At 40.8% G+C, this 27,911-nt stretch overlaps 1 protein-coding gene and 1 pseudogene across 9 annotated transcripts in view; both read left to right on the top strand.

Moving 5' to 3' along the window:
* LOC105479996 (ankyrin repeat domain containing 26) overlaps nt 1-27,911 on the top strand; it is a 96,783-nt gene that overhangs the window by 12,410 nt on the left and 56,462 nt on the right. For 7 of the 9 annotated variants that reach the window (XM_071070335.1, XM_071070336.1, XM_071070331.1 and 4 more), the window contains exons 6-13: nt 3,717-3,747; nt 7,708-7,780; nt 9,181-9,241; nt 9,334-9,536; nt 19,916-20,045; nt 22,429-22,490; nt 24,858-24,951; nt 27,706-27,804. In XM_071070335.1, the coding sequence (XP_070926436.1) occupies nt 3,717-3,747; nt 7,708-7,780; nt 9,181-9,241; nt 9,334-9,536; nt 19,916-20,045; nt 22,429-22,490; nt 24,858-24,951; nt 27,706-27,804 (753 nt within the window). The remainder of the gene's footprint in view (nt 1-3,716; nt 3,748-7,707; nt 7,781-9,180; nt 9,242-9,333; nt 9,537-19,915; nt 20,046-22,428; nt 22,491-24,857; nt 24,952-27,705; nt 27,805-27,911) is intronic. The other 2 variants (XM_071070330.1, XM_071070337.1) reach the window with 1 other exon arrangement.
* Nucleotides 20,052-22,413, top strand: LOC105479995 (heterogeneous nuclear ribonucleoprotein A1-like; annotated as a pseudogene).

A 27,911-nucleotide genomic window follows, 5' to 3' on the forward strand; every position in this document is an offset into this window, starting at 1 on the left:
AATAGAGTCAGGTGCTTATTATGATCTTTGTAATTTTTATTGTTTACTACTTTATTCAGTGCTTTTTGTGTGCCAGATGCCCTCTGGGAGCTTCTAATTATCATTTATTCTGTATTTATTATGTATTATTATGTGCCAGACACTTTATGGTAAAGAATTAAAGTTTTAAAACAGTGGGTGGGATATAAGGTAAGCATGCAGAGTGAGTAGAAGTTTGCCAGGTACAAAGTCAGAAGAATGATCCTTAACAGAAGGAACAACTGACAAGATTCCATGCTTGGCAGAAGGAACAGCAAATCTAAAGCTAAGACACTTGAGTGAACTTCACAAGGGTTTATGGGTGTTCAGTTTTGCTAGTGCAAAAAGTGTAATATGGAAGTGGTTGGGAATGTGGTGAATACCTAGCTAAGGCAAACTTATGAAAGACTTTTTTAATAGTTCAGCGTAGATCTTAGCCTGTAGGCCATGGGAAATTTATCAGTTAAAATGCTTTTGGCTGCAAATAATGGGTGACCTAACTAGAAGTGCTAAAATAATAAGAACCATAGTTGTTTTGGTGGTTCAATGATGTCATTGGATCCCACTTGTTGTCCCTCTTTTAGCTATGCCCTTGGCAGTGTTTTTGTTCATATCTCCCTTCATGGTTGGCTAAGAAGCAGCAGCTCCAAACATCATGTTCTCACAAAAGTATAGATCTAACAGCTAGAAGTACTGCTTTTCTTTGTTTTTTTTTTTTTTTTTTGAGACGGAGTCTCGCTCTGTAGCCCAGGCTGGAGTGCAGTGGCCGGATCTCAGCTCACTGCAAGCTCCGCCTCCCGGGTTCACGCCATTCTCCTGCCTCAGCCTCCCGAGTAGCTGGGACTACAGGCGCCCGCCGCCTCGCCCGGCTAGTTTTTTTATTTTTTAGTAGAGACGGGGTTTCACCGGGTTAGCCAAGATGGTCTCGATCTCCTGACCTCGTGATCCGCCCGTCTTGGCCTCCCAAAGTGCTGGGATTACAGGCTTGAGCCACCGCGCCCGGCCCGTTTTTTTTTTTTGTTTTTTAAGACGGAGTCTTGCTCTGTCACCCAGGCTGGAGTGCAGTGGTACGATCTCAGCTCACTGAAAGCTCCACCTCCCGGGTTCACGTCATTCTCCTGCTTCAGCTTCCCGAGTAACTGGGACCACAGGCGCCCACCACCTCACCCGGCTAGTTTTTTGTACTTTTTAGTAGAGACGGGGTTTCACCGTGTTAGCTAGGATGGTCTCGATCTCCTGACCTCGTGATCCGCCCGTCTCGGCCTCCCAAAGTGCTGGGATTACAGGCTTGAGCCACCGCGCCCGGCCCACCTTTCTTTTAAATAGGAAGAAAACTTAGAAGCTTGCAGTGGACTTCCTATTTTATTATTATTTTTTTCAAGACAGGGTCTCACTCTGTCTCCCAGGCTGGAGTACAGTGGTACAATCACAGCTCACTGCAGCCTTGACTACCGGGCTCAGGTGATCCTCCCACCTCAGCCTCCTGGATACCTGGGACTGTGGGTGCGCACCATCACACCTGGCTGATTTTTTTATAGAGACGTTTCATCACATTGCCCAGACTTGTGTCAAACTCCTGAGCTCAAGCCATCTGCCTGCTTTAGTCTCCCCAAGTGCTGGGATTATAGGCACGAGCCACCATTCCCGGCCTCATCACATTTTATTAGCTGGTTACATCACATGCTCATTTTTAAACCAGTCACTGGGAAAGCAAATGTAATTACTGTGATTAGCTTAAAATAATAATTTCTCTTTTGGAGCTGGGGAGGGTATTGGGATGCTAAATATCCAAGTAGACTTGTGTTTTTCCAGCACAAAAGATTAAAGAATTGGATAGGGAGTCAGCAATGTTCGCTGCGGGGATTCATTGGAGAATTTTAAGCATGGGAGTCACAAGATTAGATCTGAGTATTAGGGCATTCTGGCTATGGTGTAAAGCAGGGATTGGCAGCTTTTCTGTAAAGGGCCAGTTGAAAAATATTTTAGGCCATGTAGTCTTTTTTTTTTTTTTTTTTTTTTTTTGAGACAGAGTCTCACTCTGTCACCCAGGCTGGAGTGCAGTGGCCAGATCTTGGCTCATTGCAAGCTCTGCCTCCCGGGTTTACGCCATTCTCCTGCCTCAGCCTCCCGAGTAGCTGGGACTACAGGTGCCCGCCACCTCGCCTGGCTAGTTTTTTTTTTGTATTTTTTAGTAGAGACAGGGTTTCACTGTGTTAGCCAGAATGGTCTCGATCTCCTGACCTCGTGATCTGCCCGCCTCGGCCTCCCAAAGTGCTAGGATTACAGGCTTCAGCCACCGTGCCCGGCCTTTTTTTTTTTTTTTTTTTTTTTTTTTTTTAAGTTGGAGTTTCACTCTTGTTGCCCAGGCTGGAGTGCAATGGCATGATCTTGGCTCGCTGCAACCTCCGCTTTCTGGGTTCAAGCGATTCTCCTGCCTCAGCCTCCTGAGTAGCTGGGATTACAGGTGCATTCCACCATGCCTAGCTAATTTTTGTATTTTTAGTAGAGGTGGGTTTTCTCCATGTTGGTCAGGCTGGTTTTGAACTCCTGGCCTCATGATCTGCCTGCCTCGGCCTCCCAAAGTGCTGGGATTACAGGTGTGAGCCACTGCGCCCGGCCTAGGCCATGTAGTCTTTGTCATAGCTATGCAACCCTGCCATTGTAAGGTGAAAGCAGTCATAGATTATATGTAAGTTAATAACATGACTGTGCTTTAGTAAACCTTTATTTACAAAACCATATGGCTGGCTGGAATTGGCTTGTGGCCTCTAGTTTGCTGGTCCCTCATATATACAGGACAGATGGAAGGTAAGCACGTAAAGAGATTGGGAAACAAAGGAAGCTTTTGCAGCAGTCAGTCATAGTTTCCTTGTCACTAATCCTTGGACTGGTATTCATCCATTATGAGGTTTTCACCATCCATGGTGAAATACATACAGTTAGGAAGCTCAGTTTATTTATTTTATTTTGTTTATTCTTTTAGAGATGAGGTCTCACTATGTTGGGCCAGGCTGGTCTCAAACTCCTGGCCTCAAGTGATCCTCCTGCCTTGGCCTCCCAAAGTGCTGGGATTATATGCATGAGGCACCATACCTGGCCGGTTTATTCATTTTAAAATGTTGGTCTTTTTCTTCATGTTATGACTTTTTAATTAGTTTTGCTTAGATTTTTTTTTTTTTCATTTAAGAAATAACATTTAAAGTGCATGGGTTTTTTTTTTTTTCTTTGTGAAAGCCATCAGTTCGGAGTCCATGTTTAACTAGGAAATATAAACATATTAAGTAAATAACACATTAAGTAAATGTGTTTATATTTCCAGGGGTAGTGGAAATGTAAGGCAGAGGCAGAAAAGCGGTACAGTTAAAAGGATTTAGTGATTATTGAGTGTAAAAAGTTAGGGGGCAGGGAGGAATCTCAGATGATTCGTAGGTTTCCAGGTTGTGCACAAGCATTTAAACTGGACACCAGAAGTAGGAAATTGTCAGGTGAGTAGAGAAGACTGGCAGGTCTTCAGGGAAGATTAACTTTTTTCTATAATGTGAGTTTAATGGAATATTTATGTAGGATATTAATTCTATTATAGTCTCCAGATATGGTCCCAGAGGGATATTTTGTAACAAAGCATCAGTCTTATGCTTTAAATTATATATATTTTTCTATTGTTGATTTAAAATGTGTTTTACTTTTCTCTTTAATAGTGGATGAGAGCTCTGAAGACTCCTTAAGCAGGTAGTATTTTACAGATTTTTAAAAATACATTTAAAGGAATACAGGAAAAGAAACTGTTGAGTGCTTTACTCTGGACTAGATACCATATTATGTGCTTCTCCATATAGTCATCCCAACAGCTTTGCAAAGTATCTGTGCTATTATAACCCAACTGTGTGGTTCAGAGAGGTTGATTAATTGGCCCATGACATCACAGTTAGCAAGCAACCGACCCATGATTTGACTCAGCCTGCTTGGCTCCCAAATCCTTTCTCTTGCCCCTCAACATAGATTGATAGAGACCTGTGCAGCACCGGATCAAGGTACAGGTCCAAATCAGATCAATTCAGAGACCTTCATTTAGTTATGTGTTAACTCAGAGTTTTTCTTAGGAGCCTGGTTAATCCAACAATTTGTCCTAATATGTTTGATAATTGCAGTGGTAACTACTTTGATTTTATCATCAAATGTTTTAGGCCATATCTCACTTAGCTGTGGCCACAGGGCCATACATTTTACATAAGCAGACCACGCAAGTCCTAGGAAGGAATTATTTTACTGTAAGTGAGGGCTATCTACCTGTAGACCATATTGTGTTAATTGTATTTAGCATATAGTTAGACGATATTTCAGATTTATTTCTCTACCTACTGACTTCACAGTTTGGTTTTCCCTTTAGGCTAGTACTCCAGCTCCATCTGAGTTGCTAGAAAGGATATGATTTTGTTTCTCTCTCTCTTTTTTTTTAAATAACTGCATAGGGCGAGGCGCGGTGGCTCATGCCTGTAATCCCAGCACTTTGGGAGGCTGAGGCAGGCAGATCACGAGGTCAGGAGTTTGAGACCAGCCTGGCTAACATGGTGAAACCCTGTCTCTACTAAAAATACAAAAAAATTAGCCGGGCGTGGTGGCACGTGCCTGTTGTCCCAGCTACTCAGGAGGCTGAGACAGGAGAACTGCTTGAACCTGGGAGGCAGAGGTTACAGTGAGCCAAGATTGTACCACTGCACTTCAGCCTTGGTGACCGCGCGGGACTGCATCTCAAAAAAAACGGAAAAACAAAACAAAACAAAACAAAAAAAAAACTGCATAGTATTCTATGGTATATTTATACCACATATTCTTTATCCAGCCAACTGGATTCTATTATTTTTTTCCATTTCTGCCAACTGTATTCCCCATTTTCCTATCAACAGAATCAAAGCACCTAGAATTTCAAGATTTTAAGGAATCAGACTAATCAGAATGTTTTGTAGTACTTCAGTCTGTGTTTAACATTTTGGTCAAATGGTTCCGATGGAGAACCTGAAACTCAGATTAAGGGGATTTATTTGGATATGATATTCGAACTCATTTCAGAGCCTAGTACTCTTCCTTCTTTATCATCCTACAGGTTAATATTTTAATAATAGAAAGGGTGAGTGGATCTAGTGAACATAGTGCAAGAGGAAAGAATGAAATTAGAGGGAGGCCAAGTTTGAAGAGAAACAATACTGGGTTGGATAGGAACAGGGCTTTTGGAAAAGAGATCAGAATATTGGGGTTTCTGACAAGTTCGATAATGATAAATTATAGGAATGAAGGATACAGGATGTTGGGAATTATCTAGAAAGGCATATTAAAATAGGGGGTTCAGGGGAGTCCTGAACAGGTTGTTGCTTTTCTTATATAATTGGAAGAACCAACAAACTCTCAGGGTTTCTACTGAAAAATGTTAAAATAATATGAGCCACTGGGAAGAGTCTCTACAGCCAATAGGAATGTGCTGTGACTACTTCTGCCTCAACTTATAGAGCGATGGCTTTGAGCCCCTCAAGTACTTTGGAGCTGGAGGCTGCTGAACTACATAGATCTGTGGCCCAGGGCAGGTGTCCCCTCACCTCTGCCTCTTTTCCCAATTCTCTGATGTCCTTCTCATGGACATGTAGGGTAGGGCAGGAGTAAGATTGGCTGGCAAGTCAGTCACAGAGTTACCCAACTCACAGAGTTGGGTAGTTGGTAACATGCCTGTGCTGGTGGCAGATGACAGAGACTCTATTTAGCTTGTTTTCCAGGAGCGGAGAAATAGAGAGCTCCTACTCTTGGGCATTTGAGACCATCCTTTCAGGAATTTGTGCTTTCATAGGCTGAAGACTTAAAGGTTGGAGATGCTATGGAGCCCTGCAAAAGAGGGATCTGTAAGTGGGAGCTCATAGGAAGGAAGGTGTTTAGATAGTACTTAGGGAAATACAGGTACAACTACCAGGACTCTTTCTCCAGCAGTCTTTCTCTTTGGGTATCTGAGTGCCTATAAATATTTTTAAGGGCTTGCTAGTTTAAGGCAGGACCTCTATAGGGAAAATAATTGGATTTTATAACCTTTACTGTTTTAGTATTTCTGGTGTGAGTAGTCCCAACAACAGCATATACATTTGTGTTTTGACTTTTGCCCATCTAGCTTTCAAACATTTCAGACATTGCAGGGGACTCCCTATACTGTTTTAGGGTGAAGGGAAACAGTGAGGCCTTAAGTGGTTTTCATGTTGAAGAACCAAGACTGCCATTTTTGAGTGACACAGATTAGTCTTTGAACTGGAGATAGATATGTGGAGAAGGGACAGTGTATCTTTCTACCTTGTTTTATTTATTTATTTTATTATTATTATTATTGTTGTTTTTTTTTTTTTTTTTTTTGGAGACAAAGTCTTGCACTGTTGCCCAGGCTGGAGTGCAACGGCATGATCTCAGCTCACTGCAACCTCCACTTCCCGGGTTCACACAATTCTCCTGCCTCTGCCTCCCAAGTAGCTTCGACCACAGGTGCACACCACCAAACCTAGCTAATTCTTTGTATTTTTAGTAGAGATGGGGTTTCACTATCTTGGCCAGACTGGCCTTGAACTCCTGACCTCATGATCTGCCCGCCTTGGCCTCCCAAAGTGCTGAGATTATAGGGATGAGCCACTGCGCCCAGCCTATTTATTTATTTTTATTTTTTGAGACAGTGTGTCACCCAGGCTGGAGTGCAGTGGCATGATCTTGGCTCACTGCAATCTCTGCCTCCCAGGTTCAAGCGATTCTCTTGCCCCAGCCTCCTTAGTAGCTGGGATTACAGACATGTGCCACCAGGCCTGGTTAATTTTTGTATTTTAGTAGAGACAGGGTTTTGCCATGTTGGCCAGGCTTGTCTCAAATTCCTGGGCTCAAGTTATCTGCCTGCCTCCACCTCCCAAAGTTCTGGGATTACAGGCACAAGCCACTGCATCTGGTCTCCACTTGTTTTAGATTATCAGATTTGTGCTGGTTCAGGTAACCAAAGTTAAATCAGCTATTAATTGGATTTTCAGTTCAACCTTCAGGACAATTTGTGAAGACAAAGTATTCCCAGGCTCTGCCAATGTCTTGGCTGTCACTATTAGTTATAGAACTAAGGTTGAGTCTTTTTTTTTTTTTTTTTTTTTTTTTTGAGACGGAGTCTCGCTCTGTCCCCCAGGCTGGAGTGCAGTGGCGCGATTTCGGCTCACTGCAAGCTCCGCCTCCCGGGTTCATGCCATTCTCCTGTCTCAGCCTCCCGAGTAGCTGGGACTACAGGCGCCGCCACCAAGCCCGGCTAGTTTTTCGTATTTTTTAGTAGAGACGGGGTTTCACCGTGTTAGCCAGGATGGTCTTCATCTCCTGACCTCGTGATCCGCCCGTCTCGGCCTCCCAAAGTGCTGGGATTACAGGGTTGAGCCACCGCGCCCGGCCTGGTTGAGTCTTTACTGAATGTTTTATAGTTTCAGAGAGGTAGAGGTAGCAATAGGTAACTAAAATAGTTTTCAAAAACAAGGTCAAATTTTAATTAGATCAAGAAGCATCATTTAATATACAGACAATTGACCTTTCACCAAGGTTTTGTTTTTTTGGAGGGGGCATCCAGATTGAAAACTGTAAGCTGGTTTTTGTTTTGTTTTGTTTTTAAAGAACTGAATTCACTCATTTTTATATATTTTTGTTCTAAAGGCTTTCTGGCAAACCAGGTGTTGATGATTCATGGCCTACCTCAGATGATGAAGACCTCAATTTTGATACCAAGGTAAAGTGCTCTCTCATGAACTTAATTTTCTTACGCTGAATCTAGTTTCGTATAGTATTCTCTTAAAATTTAGCAGTGGTCTACTTATTATTGTTTTCTGTTTGTAATGGAAAGGTGGTCAGAGGAAGCCATTTTATAGAAATATGGCCAGTTGAATTCTTTTTTTTTTTTTTTTGACTTTGGTAAATAACAAAAGATTGATAAATAATTTGAGGGAGTGGGGATTGCAAAAAAAGAATATTCTGGAAAATACATAGTGACAGGAAAATTATATTGGGAAAAGTTTTCCTATAATAGAGGAAATATGAAATTTGGTCAAAGTTTATATGGATAAGCATTCCTACTATGATTTTAAAATCTTTTTCCATTTTTCTGTCTCTGTAGTAAGAATGTTACAGCTTTCAGGAAGTATTAGATAATCATTTTTAACTAATTGGATGACTTAAAATTAAACTCTTCACTACAGAAGTATTTTTTTAAAAACTGGTTGTAAATACTAATCAGTATTATCAGGGGTATTCTATGAACAAAAGCCTGTGTTACAGGTGTGTGTTTCTCTATGTGCCTTATTATACTTAAAGCTTTTCCTTTTCTTCCTTGACTTAAGCTCACACTTGATTGATAGTCATGCCTCTATTTTTTTTCTCCCTACACTTTCATCTTTTAAAAATGATTTATCTCAGCCTAAATGTTTCCTTACAGAATACGTTTCTTCAGTGTCTGTTTTTTCAGTCCATGTTTATCTCCATTTGCAGCATATTTAGGTGCAGCTTTCTATTTAGTAGTTATGTGTGGCTTTTGTTCAGCAATCATCGCCCCACAAGGATTATTTTTGTTTTTTCCTCTCTTTCTTGTAAGGAGCTGAATTTATACAATCATTTATTTTTAGCTTTTTGACAGAATAGAAGCAGCCTATACTATTTGCAATGCCAACCCACTTAAATAAGATACACTAAGAATAAAATGCTCACAGTTTTTATCACAAGAGGTAATTCATGCAAATATAAATCATACATACACATTTCAGAAAATAATATGTAATTTAATTTAAATGTCTTAATGTTTGACTTTTATACTATTCTACCTAGGAATAAATTTTCATTCTAGGCTACTGTGGTTAAGAAAATAATCGAATAGATATCATAGTATTTATAAAATAATCAACTAGGGGTAAGGGGAGTAACCTTTGCAGGATATCTGTATCATCTCTCATAATCCTTACCCCATGAGAAGATGTAGTAAATGGCAGAACTGAGGTTTAAATCTACATCTGAGTGACTCCAAAATCTGTGTTCTTTGTGTTAGATCATGTAGTAATTTGTCACTGTCTATTACAGTTATTTGATCAAATTTGATACTTGTTATTTTTAAAGCTTGTTATTCTTATTTTTGTTTTCTAGAATGTCCCAAAACCAAGCTTAGCAAAGCTAATGACTGCTTCTCAGCAATCCAGGAAAAATTGTAAGCTGTTTGAAAACTGATTATTCTTGTGTTATTCACTGATTCTTAATTACAAATATTTTCATTTACTCTTTATTTTGTTTTTACTGTAGTAGAAGCAACATATGGCATTGTGAGAACAGGAAGCAGAACTTTGTTTGAGGATAGAGATTCTGATAGTCAAGATGAAGTTGTGGTTGAAAGCCTTCCTACAACATCAGTCAAAGCCCAGGGCTTTTCTCATCCTACCTGTCAATCACCTGACCCCCTTCCAAAACCTTCCCACAAGTCGTTAGCAAACCCTGGTCTTATAAAGGTAAGTTTTTTTAAAAAAACTTTTTTCGCGTACCCTTCCCCTGCCCCCACAATCTTCATAATGATGTGTCTATTGAGATGATCATACGGTTTTTGTTTCTAATTCTGTGTATATGATGAATCACATTTATTGACTTGCATATGTTGAACCATCCCTGCATCCTTGAAATGAAACCCACTTAATCATGGTGAATTATTACTTTGTGATGTGCTGTTGGATTCGGTTTGCTAGTATTTTCTTGAGGAATTTTGTATCTATATTCATCAGAGATATTGGTCTGCAGTTTTCTTTTTTTTCGTTGTGTCCTTTTCTGGCTTTGGTATAGTGTGATACTGGCTTCATAGAATGAGTTAGGGAGGATTCCCCCCTTCTCAATCTTTTGGAATAGTTTCAGTAGAATTGTTACCAGTTCTCTTTTGAATGTCTGGTAGAATTTAGCTATGAATCCGTGTGGCCCTGAGCTTTTTTCTTGTTGGCAGTTTTAAAATTACTGATTCAGTCTCACGCTTATTACTGGTCTGTTCAGGATTTCTGTTTCTTCCTGATTCAAGCTAGAGGAGTTATATGTTTCCAGGAATTTAGCTGTTTCCTCTAGATTTTCTAGTTTGTGTGCATAGAGGTGTTTATAGTAGTCTTGAATGATCTTTTGTATTTCTGTGGTATCAGTTGTAATGTCTCCACATTCATTCCTACTTGAGCTTATTTGTATCATCTCTCTTTTCTTAGTTAATGTAGCTAGTGATCTATCAACTGTGTTACCTTTTAAAAAAAATCACTCCTGTAATCCCAGCACTTTGGGAGGCCTAGGCGGGCAGATCACCTGAGGTCAGGAGTTCGAGACCAGCCTGGCCCACATGGTAAAACTCTGTCTTTACTAAAAATACAAAAAAAATTAGCTGAGCGTGGTCTTGGGTGCCTGTAATCCCAGCTTCTTGGGAGGCTGAGGCAGGAGAATCACTTGAACCCAGGAGGTGGCGGTTGTAGTGAGCCAAGATCGTGCCATTGCACTCCAGCCTGGGTGACAAGAGTGAAACTCTGTCTAAAAAAAAAACCAAACAAACGAAAAACAAACTTTTTGTTTCATTGATCTTTTGTATTGTGTTTTTGGTTATAAATACATTTAGCTCTGCTCTGATCTTTGTTATTTCATTTCTTCTGCTAGCTTTGGGTTTGGTTTGTCCTTGTTTCTCTAATTTCCTAAGGTGTGATGTTAGTACTGATTGGCTATAACAGGTTTTGATAATTTGTAGCACTGTTACTTATTTCAAAACATTTTAAAATTTCCTTCTTGATTTTATTACTAACTCCGAAATCAGGAGCAGATCATTAAATTAAATGGAAATTACCATATGTTTGTATAATTTTGAGAGTTCCTTTTGGAATTGATTTCTATGTATTCTGCTGTGGTCTGAGAAGATACTTCATATGATTTCAGTTTTTTAAAATTTATTAAGACTTATTGTATGGCCTGTCATATGGTCTGTCTTGGAGAACGTTCCATGTGCTTATTAAAAGAATGTATATTCTGCAGTTCTCAGGTAGAATGTTTGGTAAATATCTGTTAGATTCATTTGTTCTTGAGTGCAGTTTAAGTCCAGTATTTTTTTGTTGGCTTTCTGCCTTGATGACCTGTCTAGTGCTGTCAGTGGAGTGTTGAAGTCCTGTACTGTTAAATTGTGTTGCTATATCTTTTCTTAGGTTTTCTTAGGTCTAGTAGTAATAGTTTCATGAATCTGGGAGCTCTGAAGATAGGTGCATATATATTTAGAATTTTTAGATCTTATTGAATCGATCCTTTCATCGTTATATATGTGACCATTTTTATTTATTTTTACTGTCGTTGCTTTAAACTCTGTTTTATCTGATATAGGAATAGTTTCTCCTGCTCACTTTTGGTTTCTCTTTGTGTGAAATATCTGTTTCCACCTCTTTATCTTGAGAGTACAGGAATCCTTACATGATAGGTGTGTCTCCTGAAAACAGTAGAGAAATTTGGTTTGTGATTTTTAAAAATCCATTCTGCCAACCTGCATCTTTTAAGTGGAGCATTTAGACCATTTACATTCAAAGGTAATTTGAGATGTGAGGTGCTATTCCAGTCATTGTGTTGATTGTTATTTAGTGACTTTGTTTCCTCTATTATGTTTTGTTTTATAAACCTTGTGAATTGTATGCTTTCAGAAATTTCTAATCTGTTTTGTATCAACCTTTTATTTCAATATTGAGAACTTTTATATATATTTCTTATAGGGCTTGTCTAGTATTGACAGATTCCCTCAGCATTTGCTTCTTCAAGAAAGACTTTATTTTTCCTTCATTTATGAAACTTAGTTTTGTTTGATACACAATTCTTGGCTGACAATTTTTTTCCTATTTAAGGAGGCTGTAGATAGGACTGCATTCCCTCCTGGCTTGTGAAGGTTTCTGCTGAGAAGTCTGCTGTCAGTCTGATAGGTTTTCCTTTACAGGTTATTTTTAAAAATTATTTTTTTTAAATTTAATTTTATTTTATTCTTTTTATTTTTGTCTGATTGGATTAATTTGAAAGCCTTGTCTTCAAACTTTAAAGTTCTTACTTCTATTTGGCATAGCCTACTGTTAAAACTTCCCACTACTTTTTTTTTCCCCCTTGAGACAGAGTCTCTCTCTGTCACCCAGGCTGGAGTAGCATGATCTCAGCTCACTGCAACCTCCACCCACTGGATTCAAGCACTTCTCCTGCTTCAGCTTCCCTAGTAGCTGGGATTATAGGTATACACTACCACGCCCGGCTAATTTTTGTGTTTTTAGTAGAGGCAGGGTTTTGCCATGTTGGCCAGGGTGGTCTCAAACTCCTGACCTCAAGCGATCCACCCACCTTGGTCTCCCAAATGCTGGGATTACAGGCGTGAGTCACCACACCCGGCCCCCCACTACATTTTGTAGTTTCTTAAATGTGTCTTTCATTTCCGGAAGTTCTGATTGTTTTTTCTTTAAAATATCTTTCTCTTTGGAAAATTTTTCATTAAGATCCTGAATTGTTTTTAAAAATTTCTTTATGTTGGTTTTTACCTTTCCCTTATATATTCTTGAGTAATAGTCAATCTTTTGAATTCTTTATCTGGTATTTCAAAGATTTCATCTTGTTTTGGATCAATTGCTGGAGAGTTAGTGTGATCTTTTTTTTTTTTTTTTTTTTTTTTTTTTTTTTTTTTGAGACGGAGTCTCGCTGTGTCTCCCAGGCTGGAGTGCAGTGGCTTGATCTTGGCTCACTGCAAGCTCCGCCTCCCGGGTTCACGCCATTTTCCCGCCTCAGCCTCCCAAGTAGCTGAGACTACAGGCACCTGCCACCACGCCCGGCTAGTTTTTTGTATTTTTAGTAGAGACGGGGTTTCACCATGTTAGCCAGGATAGTCTCGATCTCCTGACCTCGTGATCCACCCGCCTCGGCCTCCCAAAGTGCTGGGATTACAGGCTTGAGCCACCGCGCCCGGCCTAGTGTGATCTTTTAGGGGGATTATAGAATGCTGTTTTTTTATATTGCCAGAATTATTTTTCTGGTTCCTTCTAATTTGGGTGGAATATTTCTTCTAATTATTTTTGAATTTACTTTTGATTTGACTGGGTTTTTTTTTTTTTTTTTTTTGAGACGGAGTCTCACTCTGTCGCCCAGGCTAGAGTGCAGTGGCCGGATCTCAGCTCACTGCAAGCTTCGCCTCCCGGGTTCACGCCATTCTCCTGCCTCAGCCTCCCGAGTAGCTGGGACTACAGGCGTCCGCCACATTGCCCGGCTAGTTTTTTTGTACTTTTTTTTTAGTAGAGACGGGGTTTCACCATGTTAGCCAGGATGGTCTCGATCTCCTGACCTCGTGATCCACCCGTCTCGGCCTCCCAAAGTGCTGGGATTACAGGCTTGAGCCACCGCGCCCGGCCAACTTGACTGGGTTTTTTTAAATTTACTTTTCCCCCCTTGAGGATGTGACTTTAATGTCTATAATTTGTTGTCACCTAGTTTCAGCTCTGGGTGCTTTCAGTAGTGAAGACCTTGTAGTAGTGAGTTCCTTGGTTACAGAGAATCTTTGTGTGATGATTTTCTCAGATGTTGGTAGTAATAGCGATGTACTGGGTGTGTGAGCAGGTTCACTGTTTCCTGTGGGACTGGAGTGGCAGAAGTCTCACGAATCTTATCTCATTCTCCAGTGTTGTGCACTTAAAAATTCAGCTGCCTATTCTGTTTCCTAAAACATTTTTTTCCCAGTATTTTATTTACTGGATCGAACATTTCAGGCCTCAGACTGAAGGTACTCATGGATAAAAACTGGTTGTAGCTAAAGCAGGTGGATAAATGCAGTACCCCAAGGGTGACCTTGACAGAGGTGACTGGGGGAGCTCTCAGTGATATGCACTAAGGTGTTTTCAGGGGGAAGGGAGGGAGCCACCACAGCTCCCCTTCCAGGCCAGCAGGAAAGCAGTCTGCCTCCCAGTCACACTCCTGACCTGGTGTTCCAGCTAGTCAGATCAGACAGGACCTTTTTTTTAATCTGCAGGAATACTGGTGTTCCAGGTAGAGAGGGATTGTGATCCTCATGCAAGCCTGAACATGGAGGGCACTCCTGTGGGATGCAGTCACCCTGAAGTGCTTCAGGAAGGCTGTCTACAGATGCACCCACGTCATGCTCTCATGGGAAAAGCCCCAGCTGTGTCTGCAGTGGTGGGCGAGAGGGAGAAGTTCTCTTCTCCAAGACTCTTCACATGCCCCAGGGCTACCTGTTAAGGGAAAGCCCTAGATTTTCTCCACTGAGGCCAGCACTGCACCTGTCGCTCTGCTGAAAAAAACTTCCCCCAAGCAGAAGGCCTGCAGTCTGGTTTCTTTTTTTCCCTCGGGGTGCCCTCTCAATGTGGTGCATTCCTTCCCCTGGGAGTAGCAGCCCTTGAGGACCTGGCTGCTGTGACTCCTGCTGCTCCTCTGGTTCTAGCCACCCAGTGGGCTGCCATACTCCAGGGTGGTGCTGGGGAATGTCTGCAAGGGATCCAGTGAGATGACCTGTCCTCGAGTCTCCCAGCAGTGGGTACCAGCGCCTGCTCTGATAGGGTGGGAAGGGGAATGACGTAGACCCTGTGAGATTTCCTTCATTACAAATAGCCTTCGTGTGTTTTCTCAAATGCCAGCTGTAGTATTAATGTGCTGGGCTCATAGACAGACGCAGGACCTCCTGGTTAGCCAGAATGGTGCAGGCCGTGGTGATAACTGAGGATGCACAGACGTTTCCTACTTCCTTGGTACTGTGACATTGTGCTTGCAGATGCTGTGCTGGTTGACTTTTAGCCAGGAGGTGGCGCTTGCAAAAGAGCGCCAGTTGCGGAGGTAGTGGTAGGATTTGTTTGCCTTAGGTTACCCAAGGGAAATACTCTGGAGTCTCAGACAATGGTTGGGGCCATCAAGCTCTCAGAAGTCCCTGTCCGTTGTGTTATGTTAGCATGGCAGGTGGAGGGGCAAAGCCGGGTCGGGGCTGGGTGAGGCCAGTCCACACTCTGGCTCCCCACATGTGGGCCCTCTGATCCACTGGGGATCAGAGGGCAGTTCCCTGGCTGCTAGAGTAATGTTCCAGGGAGGAGCTCAGCTGCCGCTGCTGCACAAAAGAATCCACAGAAGGAGCCGGGGGTGTCAGGCAGCAGTAAGTCTCACTCAGCTCTCATGGGCTTGGCAAGGCAGGTCTCATACCTATAGGGTTCTGCTAGCAGCAGCTAGTTGGGTTCCAGTCAGCCTGTGCTTGGAACTCAAAATTGCCCCAGGCCATAAGCCTCCCTGAGGTACAGGAACCTTACTTTCAAGCCACGCCCCTCCTGATCCGCCTGTGGAACAAGGGGCATCCAGCTCCTGCAGCCTGGACTGTAGCACACTGCTTGTTCACCCCGTGGTTCTGGCCAACGGGGTCATCCCCACTCAAGATAATATGGCAGCTTTCATTGGGGAGCTCCTCTCCACCTGTGACGGCAGCCTGCGTTAGCTGACTGACTTCTGGGAGGATGCCTGTGAGGTAGGGTCAGGAATGGTTTCCCTCTGTCCCTGCTAGAGTCAGGGAATGCAGGCAAAGTGTGTGGGGATGCCACTCCTCTCGTGCGCTCCCCACTGCTCACTCAGCTCCAGCGCGTGGGGAGTTAGGGCTTCCCTGTGACCTGGATTGCCGGGCTTCCCAGTGGAAGTGTGTGTCCTAGAGACCGTCTCTCCCGTTCACACTCTGGAGACTCACGATTTTCTACCTGGTTCATTGTGTACATTGCTGCCTGCCTGTTCTTTCACAGGGTCTCTGGTTTCTTTAAATTTTTCTGTTAAGGTCCTGTGTTGCTTCTTGGAAAAAAGTTTGCAGCGCAAATCCCTCCACACTATTTTGTCTTTCCAGATGGGAGAGGCTTGGTCACAGTGCCTCCCATCTGTCATCTTGGGAAAAAAATTAGAGAAAATTAATTTTAGTATAAGCATTCTTAGAGAAATGAATGTATCAATTATTTATTTCTGCAGATACCCTGATTTATCTTGTGCTAATAATTAATATCTGTGTGTAATGGACATATATGCACACACCAAATGAAAGCGATCAAAATTTGTTATTGCTTTCTAAAATAAATTGCGTATTATAGAATCATAAGGAAGGAAAGATTGTCAAGGGGGTTTACAAAATTTTCTCTGGGCTGGGCGTGGTGGCTCACACCTGTAATCCCAGCACTTTGGGAGGCCAAGACGGGCAGATCACGAGGTTAGGAGTTGGAGACCAGCCTGGCCAACATGGTGAAACCCTGTCTCTTCTGAAGATACAAAAAATTAGCTGGGTGTGGTGGCGCATGCCTATAATCCCAGCTACTGGGAGCTGAGCCAGGAGAATTGCTTGAACCCGGGAGGTGGAGGTTGCAGTGAGGCTAGGTCACGCCATTGCACTCCATTCTGGGCAACAGGGCGAGACTCTGTCTCAAAAAAAAAAAATTCTGGAAGATGATTTTTCACTTTTAAAAGTATCTACAGCAATGAGGATATTTTATATTCTCATCCGGAAGCTTTGTTAACTTTAGTATTCATAGTTGTTAAACCTTGCTCATAAATTCATTCATCTCTAAAACTCAGAATCCTGTTGACTTGATTTTTTAGTCCTTTTCTCTATGTGAATACTGGTCTTGCTTGATAATCATAGATATATTTGAAGACTATTTGAAATCTTCAACTTGGATAGTCATAGCTTTCTTTTCTTTTCTTTTCTTTTCTTTTCTTTTCTTTTCTTTTCTTTTCTTTTCTTTTTTGAGACGGAGTCTTGCTCTGTTACCCAGGCTGGAGTACAGTGGCAGGATCTCAGCTCACTGCAACCTATGCTTCCTGGGTTCAAGCAGTTCTTGTGCCTCAGCCTTCTGAGTAGCTGGGACTACAAGTATGCACCACCACACGTGGATAATTTTTATATTTTTAGTAGAGATGGGGTTTTGCTATGTTGGCTGGTCTTGAACACCTGGCCTCAAGTGATCTACCCACCTCAGCCTCCCAAAGTGCTGGGATTACAGGTGTGAACCGCCACGCCCGGCCTTTTTTGTTTTGTTTTGTTTTGTTTTGTTTTTAAATACGGAGTCTCTGTTACCCAGGCTGGAGTGCAGTGGCATGATCAAGGCTCACTGAAGCTTAAATCTTCTGGATCTGGCTTCAGCCTCCCAAGCAGCTGGGACCATGGGCATGCACCATCATGCCCAGCTATTTATTTTTTTTGTAGAGATGGGGTCTGGCTATATTATCTAGGCCGATTTTGAACTCCTGGGCTCAAGTGATCCTCCCACCTTGGCCTCCCAAAGTGCTAAGATTGCAGGTGGGGCCCACCGCACCCATCCTCAAATGTTGAAATATGTAATTGAAACCTTAAATCCCGTGTTTTTTTTTCCCTCTTCGTCTTTTCATTTTCAAAATTTCAGAGTTCTGTGTAGGTTCATATTATTTAACACTACCAGTTTAGTGTATTTTACAAATATGTATATACTTAATTCCTATGCTTTTCCTGAGGTCATCTACTTCTACTCTAAATGTATTTATCCAAATCTGTCTTCTAAATCCCCTGGGTAGGCTGGGTCCAGTGGTTCATGCCTATAATTCCAGCACTTGGGAAGGCAAAGACTGGCGGATCACTTGAGCTCAGGAGTTGGTGACCAGCCTGGGCAACACGGTGAAACCTTGTCTCTGAAAAAAAACCACCAAAAACCTAAGTTCCCCGGGTGCCTCAAATTTTATAGTAATATGTCCCAAACTGAAGACATTGTTCCTGACTCTTTCCTGACTCTTTGTAATTTACTCTGTCCTCTGGTTTCCTCATCCCAGTAAATAACACCTAGGAAGTAGCACTGAAACATAGAAATCTTGCACTCCAGTTTTCCCTCAAATTACGAATCCAGTCACTCACCAAGTTCTTTATTTTCTACCTGCTTATCCTTTCTCATAACTTTTTTTTTTTTTTTTTTTTTTTGAGACGACGTCTCTCTCTGTTGCCCAAGCTGGAGTGCAATGGCATGACCTCTGCTCACCGCAAGCTCTGCCTCCCGGGTTTAAGCAGTTCTCCTGCATCATCCTCCCAAGTAGCCGGGATTACAGGCATGTGCCACCACACCCAACTAATTTTTGTATTTTTAGTAGAGATGGGGTTTCACCATGTTGAACAGGCTGGTCTTGAACTCCTGACCTCATGATCTGCGCACTTCTCGGCCTCCCAAAGTGCTGGGATTATAGGTGTGAGCCACCACGCTGCGCCCGGCCTCATTTCTCATATCTTATTATTGCAAATCACTTTTTTTTTTTTTTTTTCTTTTTAGGATGTCCAAAGAAAATGTGACAGTTCACTTTCTGACCTGTAATTTTGGAATAATCTTTTCTATTTTTGTGCTGACCACTCCCCCCACCCCCATGTCTATCTGTCTTTACATTGCTGCCAGGGTGACCTTTCTGAAATGTATTTGTGATGCTCTAACTCACCTGCTTACTGACTAGATCCCCAGTACATGAAAGGGAAAGTTCACATTCTAACCTAAATCAGGTCCTTGATGGTTTGGCCTGATTTTCCTGTTTTATCTCTTCATCCTATTCCCTCTGACTGTGTTCCAGTTTTACCACATTACTTTGGTACCCTCATTTGTCATGTTGTTTCATGCCTCATCTTTTTGTTTATGGTGCCCTTTCTAGAAACCTTTTACATTCCCACTCTGCATGTATTACTCCATTGTCACACTGCTAAAAAGAAATACCCCAGACTGGGTAATGTATAACAGAAAGAGGTTTAATTGACTCACAGTTCCACATGGCTGGGGAGGCCTCCCTCAGGAAACTTACAATCATGGCAGAAGGCAAAAGGGAAGCAGGCACCTTCTTCACAAGGCCGTAGGAGAGTGAATTAATGCAGGAGGAACTACCAAACACTTGTAAAACCATCAGATTTCATGAGAACTCACTATCATGAGAGCAGCATGGTGGAAACCACCTCATGATCCAGTTATCTCCTCTGGTCTGTCCCTTGACACATGAAGATTGCAATTCGAGATGAGATTTGGGTGGGGACACAGAGCCAAACCATATCACTGCACTGGGTCTGCCTCATAGTATGGCCCTATCTTTGCATCATTTCCTGAGCTTCCCAGGTGGAACGGACTGTTCTCTTTTGTGCCCTTACTGTCCTTTATTCACTTCAGTTGTAGAACTAGTGAATTATACTTTTCTGTTCTTATTTGTTTTTATTTATCTCTACCCACACTTGATGAATATAGGACAGAGTCTGTCTTCTGTTTATATTTTTAGTTTTTCCCAGGATAGTACCTATGATGTGATAGACACATAAGTGTTTATTGTCTTACTGACTGGTATAGTTTGGATGTGTGTCCTGCCCCAAATCTCATATTGAAATGTAATCCCCAGTGTTGGAGGTGGGACCTGGTGGGAGGTGATTGGATCATAGGGTCAGATTTCTAGTGAATGGTTTAGCACCATCCCCGTTGGTCTTGTCCTTGAGATAGCAAATGAGTTCTCTTGGGATCTGCTTCTTTAAAAGTGTGCAGCACCTCCCCACCTTGCTCTCTTGCCCTGGCTCTGCCATGTGAGACATCTGCTCCCTCTTTGCCTTCTGCCATGATTATAAGCTTCCTGAGGCCTCCCCAGAAGCAGAAGCTGCTATGCCTCCTATACAGCCTGCAGAACCATGAGCCAATGAAACCTCTTTTCTTCATAAATTACCCAGTCAGGTGTTTCTTTAAAAAAAAAAAAAACTGTGACCCCATCTTGGATGACCAGGTATTTCTTTATGGTAGTGCAAGAACAGACTAATACAGTGTCTGATTGAATAAGTATAAGTGAATAAATACAGTGTTTTCTGAATTTTTTTTTTTTTTAATAGGAAGGACCAACAAAGCCAGCCGTTGGAAAAAAAGAAAATGGTATTGATATTATTGAAAGTGCACCACTAGAGCAAACAAACAGTGACAATTTGACTTATGTTGATGAAGTGCACAAAAATAATAGAAGTGGTAAGTTAGTGGATATCTCTGAATATTTTTCTATCCTTAAATTCTATTCTGAGGGCCAGATGTGGTGGCTCACACCTGTAATCCTAGCACTTTGGGAGGCTGAAGTGGGCGGATCACCTGAGGTCAGGAGTTAGAGACCAGCCTAGCCAACATGGTGAAACCCTGTCTCTACTAAAATACAAACATTGACCTGTGGACGCCGCCGAAGAAGCATCGTTAAAGTCTTTTTTCTCCCTGCCATCATGTCTAAATCAGAGTCTCCTAAAGAGCCCGAACAGCTGAGGAAGCTCTTCATTGGAGGGTTGAGCTTTGAAATAACCGGTGAGAGCCTGAGGAGCCATTCTGAGCAATGGAGAATGCTCATGGACTGTGTGGTAATGAGAGATCCAAACACCAAGCACTCCAGGGGCTTTGAGTTTGTCACATGTGCCATTGTGGAGGAGATGGATGCAGCCATAAATGCAAGGCCACACAAGGTAGATGGAAGAGTTGTGGAACCAAAGAGAGCTGTCTCAAGAGAAGATTCTCAAAGACCAGGTGCCCACTTAGCTGTGAAAAAGATATTTGTTGGTGGCATTAAAGAAGACACTGAAGAACATCACCTAAGAGATAATTTTGAACAGTATGGGAAAATGGAAGTGATTGAAATCATGACTGACCGAGGCAGTGGCAAGAAAAGGGGCTTTGCCTTTGTAACCTTTGACGACCATGACTCCGTGGATAAGATTGTCATTCAGAAATACCATACTGTGAATGGCCACAACTGTGAAGTTAGGAAAGCCCTATCAAAGCAAGAGATGGCTAGTGCTTCATCCAGCCATAGAGGTCGAAGTGGTTCTGGAAACTTTGGTGGTGGTCATGGAGGTGGTTTCGGTGGGAATGACAACTTCGGTTGTGAAGGAAACTTCAGTGGTCATGGTGGCTTTGGTGGCAGCCATGGTGATGGTGGATATGGTGGCAGTGGGGATGGCTATAATGGATTTGGTAATGATGGAAGCAATTTTGGAGGTGGTGAAAGCTACAATGATTTTGGCAATTACAACAGTTAGTCTTCAAATTTTGGACCCATGAAGGGAGGAAATTTTGGAGGCAGAAGCTCTGGCCCCTATGGTGGTGGAGGCCAATACTTTGCAAAACCACGAAACCAAGGTGGCTATGGCGGTTCCAGCAGCAGCAGTAGCTTTGGCAATGGGAGAAGATTTTAATTAGGAAACAAAGCTTAGCAGGAGAGGAGAGCCAGAGAAGTGACAGGGAAACTACAGGTTGCAACAGGTTTGTGAACTCAGCCAAGCACAGTGGTGGCAGGGCCTAGCTGCTACAAAGAAGACATGTTTTAGACAAATACTCATGTGTATGGGCAAAAAATCGAGGACTGTATTTGTGACTAATTGTATAACAGGTTATTTTAGTTTCTGTTCTGTGGAAAGTGTAAAGCATTCCAACAAAGGGTTTTAATGTAGATTTTGTTTTTTTTGCACCCATGCTATTATAGTCTGATCATGATGCTGAATAAATGTCTTTTTTTAAATGTGCTGTGTGAAGTTAGTCTACTCTGAAGCTATCTTGGTAAATTTCCCCAACAATGTGAAGTTAGAATTCCTTCAGGGTGATGCCAGGTTCTATTTGGAATTTATATACAACCAGCTTGGATGGAGAAGCCATTGTCTTCGGAAACCTTGGTATAGTTGAACTGATAGTTACTGTTGTGACCTGAAGTTCACCATTAAAAGGGATTACCCAAGCAAAATCATGGAATTATTGGTTATAAAAGTGATTGTTGGCACATTCTATGCAATATATCTAAATTGAATAATGGTACCAGATAAAATTACAGATGGGAGTTAAGCTTGTGTATCATCCATTATCATGTGTAATTAATAAACAATTCTCTTGAAAAAAAAAATACAAACATTAGCTGGGTGTGGTGGTGCATTCCTATAATCCCAGGTACCTGGGAGGCTGAGGCAAAGAATTGCTTGAACCCAGGAGATGGAAGTTGCAGTGGGCTGAGATTGTGCCACTGCACTCCAGCCTGGGTAACAGAGTGAGACTCTGTCTCAAAAACAAACAAACAAACAAACAAACAAAAACCCTCTATTCTAAGACAACCAATTAACATATGCAGACCCAAGTATTATATTCATTTTAAAAATATTTTTCTTTTGCTGTCTTTCTTCATATTACCAATTTTTTCCTGAGACTGCATCAACCTTATAAAATTCTTTTTTTGCTATTATTTTTATTTTATTGAAATATTCATGAATGGAGATAGACTTGTATATGTATTTAATTTTTTTATATTTTTTATTTTTGTAGATATATGTATTTAAAATTTACAATAGTAAATGTTCTCATGCATATATATGTGTATCACATTTGATAGATATGATGTCCGCATTAGGATTAGGACAAGAGGAAGATATAGAATCACCTTGGGATTCTGAGGTACTGTCTATGGTTGTTACTGTTATTTTAAAATATAAGCATTGAGTGATGTTTAAAACTAAAGCGATGCCCTGACTTGACTTTTTTACCTCTGCATACGTCCATAAGGAACTACTTTCTTATATTTTTCAGTGTATAATTAATAAAGTATGTGCTAAGTATATTATTGCTACATAGAATAATTCTGCTAATTTGCAGGATTCATTTAAGAATCTAGTGTAGGATAGTGCAAAAAATAAAATAAAATAAGAACAAAAAAGGCTTAGAAGTCACAAGGAATTAGTATGGGTTCTGAAGTTAAGTTTATCTAAAAACTAAAGAATTATTTCAAGTCAGCTGGGCGAGGTGGCTCACGCCTGTAATCCAAGCACTTTGGGAGGCCGAGGTGGGCGGATCATGAGGTCAGGAGATGGAGATCATCTTGGCCAACATGGTAAAACCCCGTCTCTACAAAAATACAAAAAATTAGCTGGGTGTGGTGGCGTGTGCCTGTAGTCACTATTCGGGAGGCTGGGGCAGGGGAATCGCTTGAACCTGGGAGGCAGAGGTTGTAGTGAGCTGAGATCGCGCCACTGCACTCCATCCTGGCAACAGAGCAAGACTCCGCCTCAAAAAAAAGAATTATTTCAGGTTAACCTATGGCCATGTATATGATTCTGTGTTACGTATGGATGAGTAAAAGTCCTAATGAGATTCAGAGAGAAACAGTTTGGAATGTAGTTTTTTTTCTTGACAACTTAGAACTTGAAAAGATAATGTCTGGGACTTTAAAGTATTAATATATATTTGTATAGATCTGCAGGGAACTTTCAGGAGAAGGAAGAATATGGAGAATAATAACGATTTGGTTGAGTGGTATTGTAATAAGTACAAATGATTTTCAAAATCATTTCCAGTGACTTAATAAATATTCAGGGTACTTTTTGTAAATGTGAAGGCAGTAGTGTCAAGAAAAGAATGGGAAAGTTGGAATAGAAATGTGGATTTCTAATTTGGGGTATAAATTTCACTAGACAGTTACTGGAGATATCTTATAGGAATATAGTGAGTTGACACTTGAGACCTTCCCAATGAGATTTTAAATGTTTGAGCTTGAATAAATTGAGTACCAACCACGTGCTAGACTATTAGACACTGCATGTACAAGGTGAGGGCTTATGCTCTAGTAGTGGGAACTGAAAAACAAGTAAATCACAAACACTTATAAGTCACTATAAGTGCTTCATGTGAAGAAAACAGAGAGTATTAGGTTAAAGAAAATTGAGGGAGTTTGTAGTTAGGATGGGAATCGGAGTGGGAGTGAAATTCTGTAGTCAGAGAAGATCTTTCTGAGTGTGACCTTAGAGTGCCAACTAAAGGAAGAGAAGGAGCACCCATCAGAAAGGCTAGGAGGAGGGCATTCTGGGCAGAGGACACAATCATCAGATCTGTTCATCATTTTACTCTTAACATCTTAGAATGACCAAGAAGCAGGAAGCCGGATAACCATCATCATCATCATTTTTATTATTATAGTGCATAGAAAAGAAAATGTGCAAATAAATGCCTGGCACATTTCACATGCTTAATACATAAATGTTCTTATTCTTCTGTTTTTATGAAGGCTTGCTATACTTCTTTGAAATTATTTCTTAATTGGGAAAGAGTTTATATTCTGTATCTTATATTTCCTTGCTTTTCTTTAGACATAACATAAAGCAAAGTTTTTCTTACTGCTTTGTCATTTTAGTCAACCATTTTCCTATCAGTAAAAGTTTTATCAAAAAGTATTTAGATTTTTCTAAGCCATTGTTTACTTAAATGAAGCAGCTTCTGCAGTGTTCTGTTTATACTTAACAGGACATACTCCAGTTTCTTATCATGCCACATATCTTAACACTAAAAATTTCTATAATTAGAAATATTTTAAATATTTAATGCTGTACTATAGGGAGTGTATTCTATTTTTTAAAATACACTTTTTTTTCCCTCTTAATCAGGCAGCCCCCAAACCAGAATAGGTTCAGAGAAGCTCCCCTCTTATTTTTGGTGAGGAATACAAAGTAGAGTTAGGTCTTTTGATATTAATTCCTCATTGAACTGTGCACATAAGTTAATATTTTGTCTGTTAATATGTGTCCTTAGGCCTTCTGTGTTTGGTTTGCAGAGTCAGTAGTCATCTGAAGATGAAAGATAAGCTTAATCTAGTGAGCATATGTGAGGTTCTTTATTGAAATGTTTTGGTTTTCAATACATACTTATCTTATTTTTAAGCCTAATTGCTTTTAAAATAGGAAATTCATATTCTATTTGAAAGTGATTAGAAAATCTTTGGCAATTCATTCTTTTTGTAAAATTGAAACTCATTATTGATATTAATTTTAACAGAGTATCTCTGAGAATTTTCCACAGAAGTATGTTGATCCTTTAGCTGGGGCTGCATATCAAAAAGAAAAAAATATAGGAAATGAACAAGCAGAAGGTAAGAGCTATATTTTATTTTTAAAAAGCCATTGGACAGAGTGTTTATTTAAAAACATGACCGTTGCTATATTCTAATAGCCAAAGAAAATCACCTATTAAATACATAGTAAGAATAAAAAGAGGTGAAATTGTGATAAGTTATATATCTTATGTGTCAGCAACAGATTAAATTGCTAGTGCCAGTAAGGGAACTGAATTATTAGATCCATTTCAAAATACATTAAGACCTGAGGGAGCCAGGAAATAAGGAAGAGGAGAGGAGTAAAATAGGACATGAGAATGAGGAAGGCAGAGAGTACAGGGAGCGAATGAAGGACAAAGAAGCAAGTGTATGTAATGGAGAGTGGCAAAATAAAATAATTCTAGGGCCAGGCACGGTGGCTCACGCCTTTAATCCCAGCACTTTGGGAGGCCAAAGCAGGCAGATCACTTGAGGTCAGGAGTTCGAGACCAGCCTGGTCAACATGGTGAAACCCTAGCTCTACTAAAAATACAAAAATTAGCTGAGTATGGTGGCAAGCACCTGTAATTCCAGCTACTTGGGAGGCTGAGGCAAGAGATTTGTTTGAACCTGGGAGGTGGAGGTGACAGTGAGCTGAGATCGTGTCACTGCACTGCAGCCTGGGCGGCAGAGCAAGACTTCATCTCAAAAATATAAAAATTAAAAAATAAAATAATTCTTTAGAAAATGGAAAAACAGGGTATTAGAAAGGTAGGAAGAGTTTAAAATGAGCTTCAAGTACCAAAACTTGTTGGAGAAGTAGACCAAAATTTACCCACTCTTCCTATCCTCCTCACTGTTGGGAAGGCAAGGATGGAAGTACTGGACCATCTATGGCACGTTTCATTTGCCATAGATGAATACAGGCATATGTGGTCAGCCATACATATCTATAATTTAATGTCATAGAAAATGTTACATCAGGCTGAGCATGATGGCTTACACCTGTAATCCCAGCACTTTGGAAGGTAGATCACCTGAGGTCAGGAGTTTGAGACCAGCCTGGCCAAAATGGTGAAACCCTGTCTCTACTAAAAATACAAACATTAGCCAGGCACGGTGGTGCATGCCTGTAATCCTAGCTACTTGGGAGGCTCAGGTAGGAGAATCACTTGAACCTGGAGATGGAAGTTGCAGTGAGCCAAGATTGCACCACTGCACTCCAGCCTGGACAACAGAGCGAGATTCTGTCTCTCAAAAAAAAAAAAAGAAAGAAAGAAAGAAAATGTTACTTCATAGGATAGTATCTCAAAGGCCAAAAGAAGAGAACTGGAAAGAAGAGAGTAGGGTTGGTTATGGGGAGCTCAAGGAAGACATACTCTGATAAAAAGCCCACTAGCAACTTCGTGACTTGTAATACAGTTTCAGTTTCGGGGACATAGTAGGGAGGAACTTGATGCCAGATTCCAAAAGGGCAATCTAACATAAAAGAATGTGGAAGCACACTAAGTATGGACCAGAGCTGCTTAAAATTTAGTAAATCAGCTGGGAATCTTGTTAAAAATGTACATTTTGATTCAGCAGGCCTGGGGTTCTGTATTTCTAATAAGTTCCCACATAATGCTGATGCTTCTGGTCCTTGGACCACACTCTGAGTAACAAGAGTGTAGGCTTCCTTTTTGAGACATCTGAAAGAAGAGTTGTTCGACAACAATTCGAGGCATAACAGGATCAAGATAAAGCATTATTTTTCTTTTATTTCTGAGCATGTTTCTAGCCAGAGGAGAAGGAACAAAGAGATGGAGGAATAGAAATTGTAGATATAAGATAACTATTGTTAAATGAAGAGGAAAGAAGTGCTGAGAATATTCCATAAAAAGGATGTAGAATGGGAAGAATCAAGACCACAGATCTAGAGATTACTTTTGCAGAGAAAGAGATTGTGAATGGAGAAAGAGAGGAAAGAAAGAAGTTAGTTGAGTCATTTTGGAGTTACTGATGAGGAAACTTGAGAGAACTCATTTCCAGATGGATTCAGTATATTTACACTCTACAGACGATTAGATCATTTCTGCTCCAGAGATTATTACAAGCAGGAGGGCATGCTAGAATGGGGGTAAACTACAGTGATTCATATCTCCTCTCTGTAACTATCAGACATCGAACAGATATGTTGCTTTGGATAGATCGTGGTGGTTCGCCTGTCACTCAGCACTTTGGGAGGCCAAGGTGGGTGGGTTGCTGGAGCCCAGGAGTTTGAGACCAGCCTGGGCAATATGGCGAGACTACATCTCTACAAAAACATACAAAAATTAGGCATGGTGGTGCATGGGCCTGTAGTTCGGCTATTCAGGAGGCTAAGGCAGGAGGATTGCTTGAGCCTGCGAGGTTGAGGTTGTAGGGAGCAATGACCCGTGATTGTGCCACTGCACTACAGTCTGGGTGACAGAGCGAGACTCTATCAAAAAAAAAAAAAAAAAAAGGATACATGTTACATTGGTATTAGTTAATCAGATGAGTTTTATTTGAATACAGAAGCACTGGCTTTTTTCTTAAAGAAAGTTGCTTTTTGGTAATGATAGCTGTTTCATAAAATCCTTTAGAGGCTAACATGATATTTTAGAAATGAAAAAATTACAGTTAATTCCTTGAATACTAAAATTGTTGTTTTCAATAAACACTGCATTGATTTAAAAAACTGCACTAATTTTGAAATATAAAATGTTATTAATATCTAATTCTGTGGCAATTAAATTTTTTCCTTTTGATAAATATTTCAATATTAAAAGCTTATTATGTGTTATTCCTTAGATATGTTTTATATACCTTCTTGCATGAGTGGATCAAGAAACTTTAAGATGGCTAAACTAGAGGATACAAGAAATGTAGGCATGCCAGTAGCCCACATGGGTATGGAAAAAAATGAGTATTTTTGTTAACTGTTACTCTACAAGTGTATATCCAAGCTGATCAATTCAGAACATTTTCTCTGATGAGAAATGAGTTATATATCCAAA

The sequence above is a fragment of the Macaca nemestrina genome, chromosome 9 (assembly GCF_043159975.1).
Source record: "Macaca nemestrina isolate mMacNem1 chromosome 9, mMacNem.hap1, whole genome shotgun sequence".
Classification (NCBI taxonomy): Eukaryota; Metazoa; Chordata; class Mammalia; order Primates; family Cercopithecidae; genus Macaca; species Macaca nemestrina.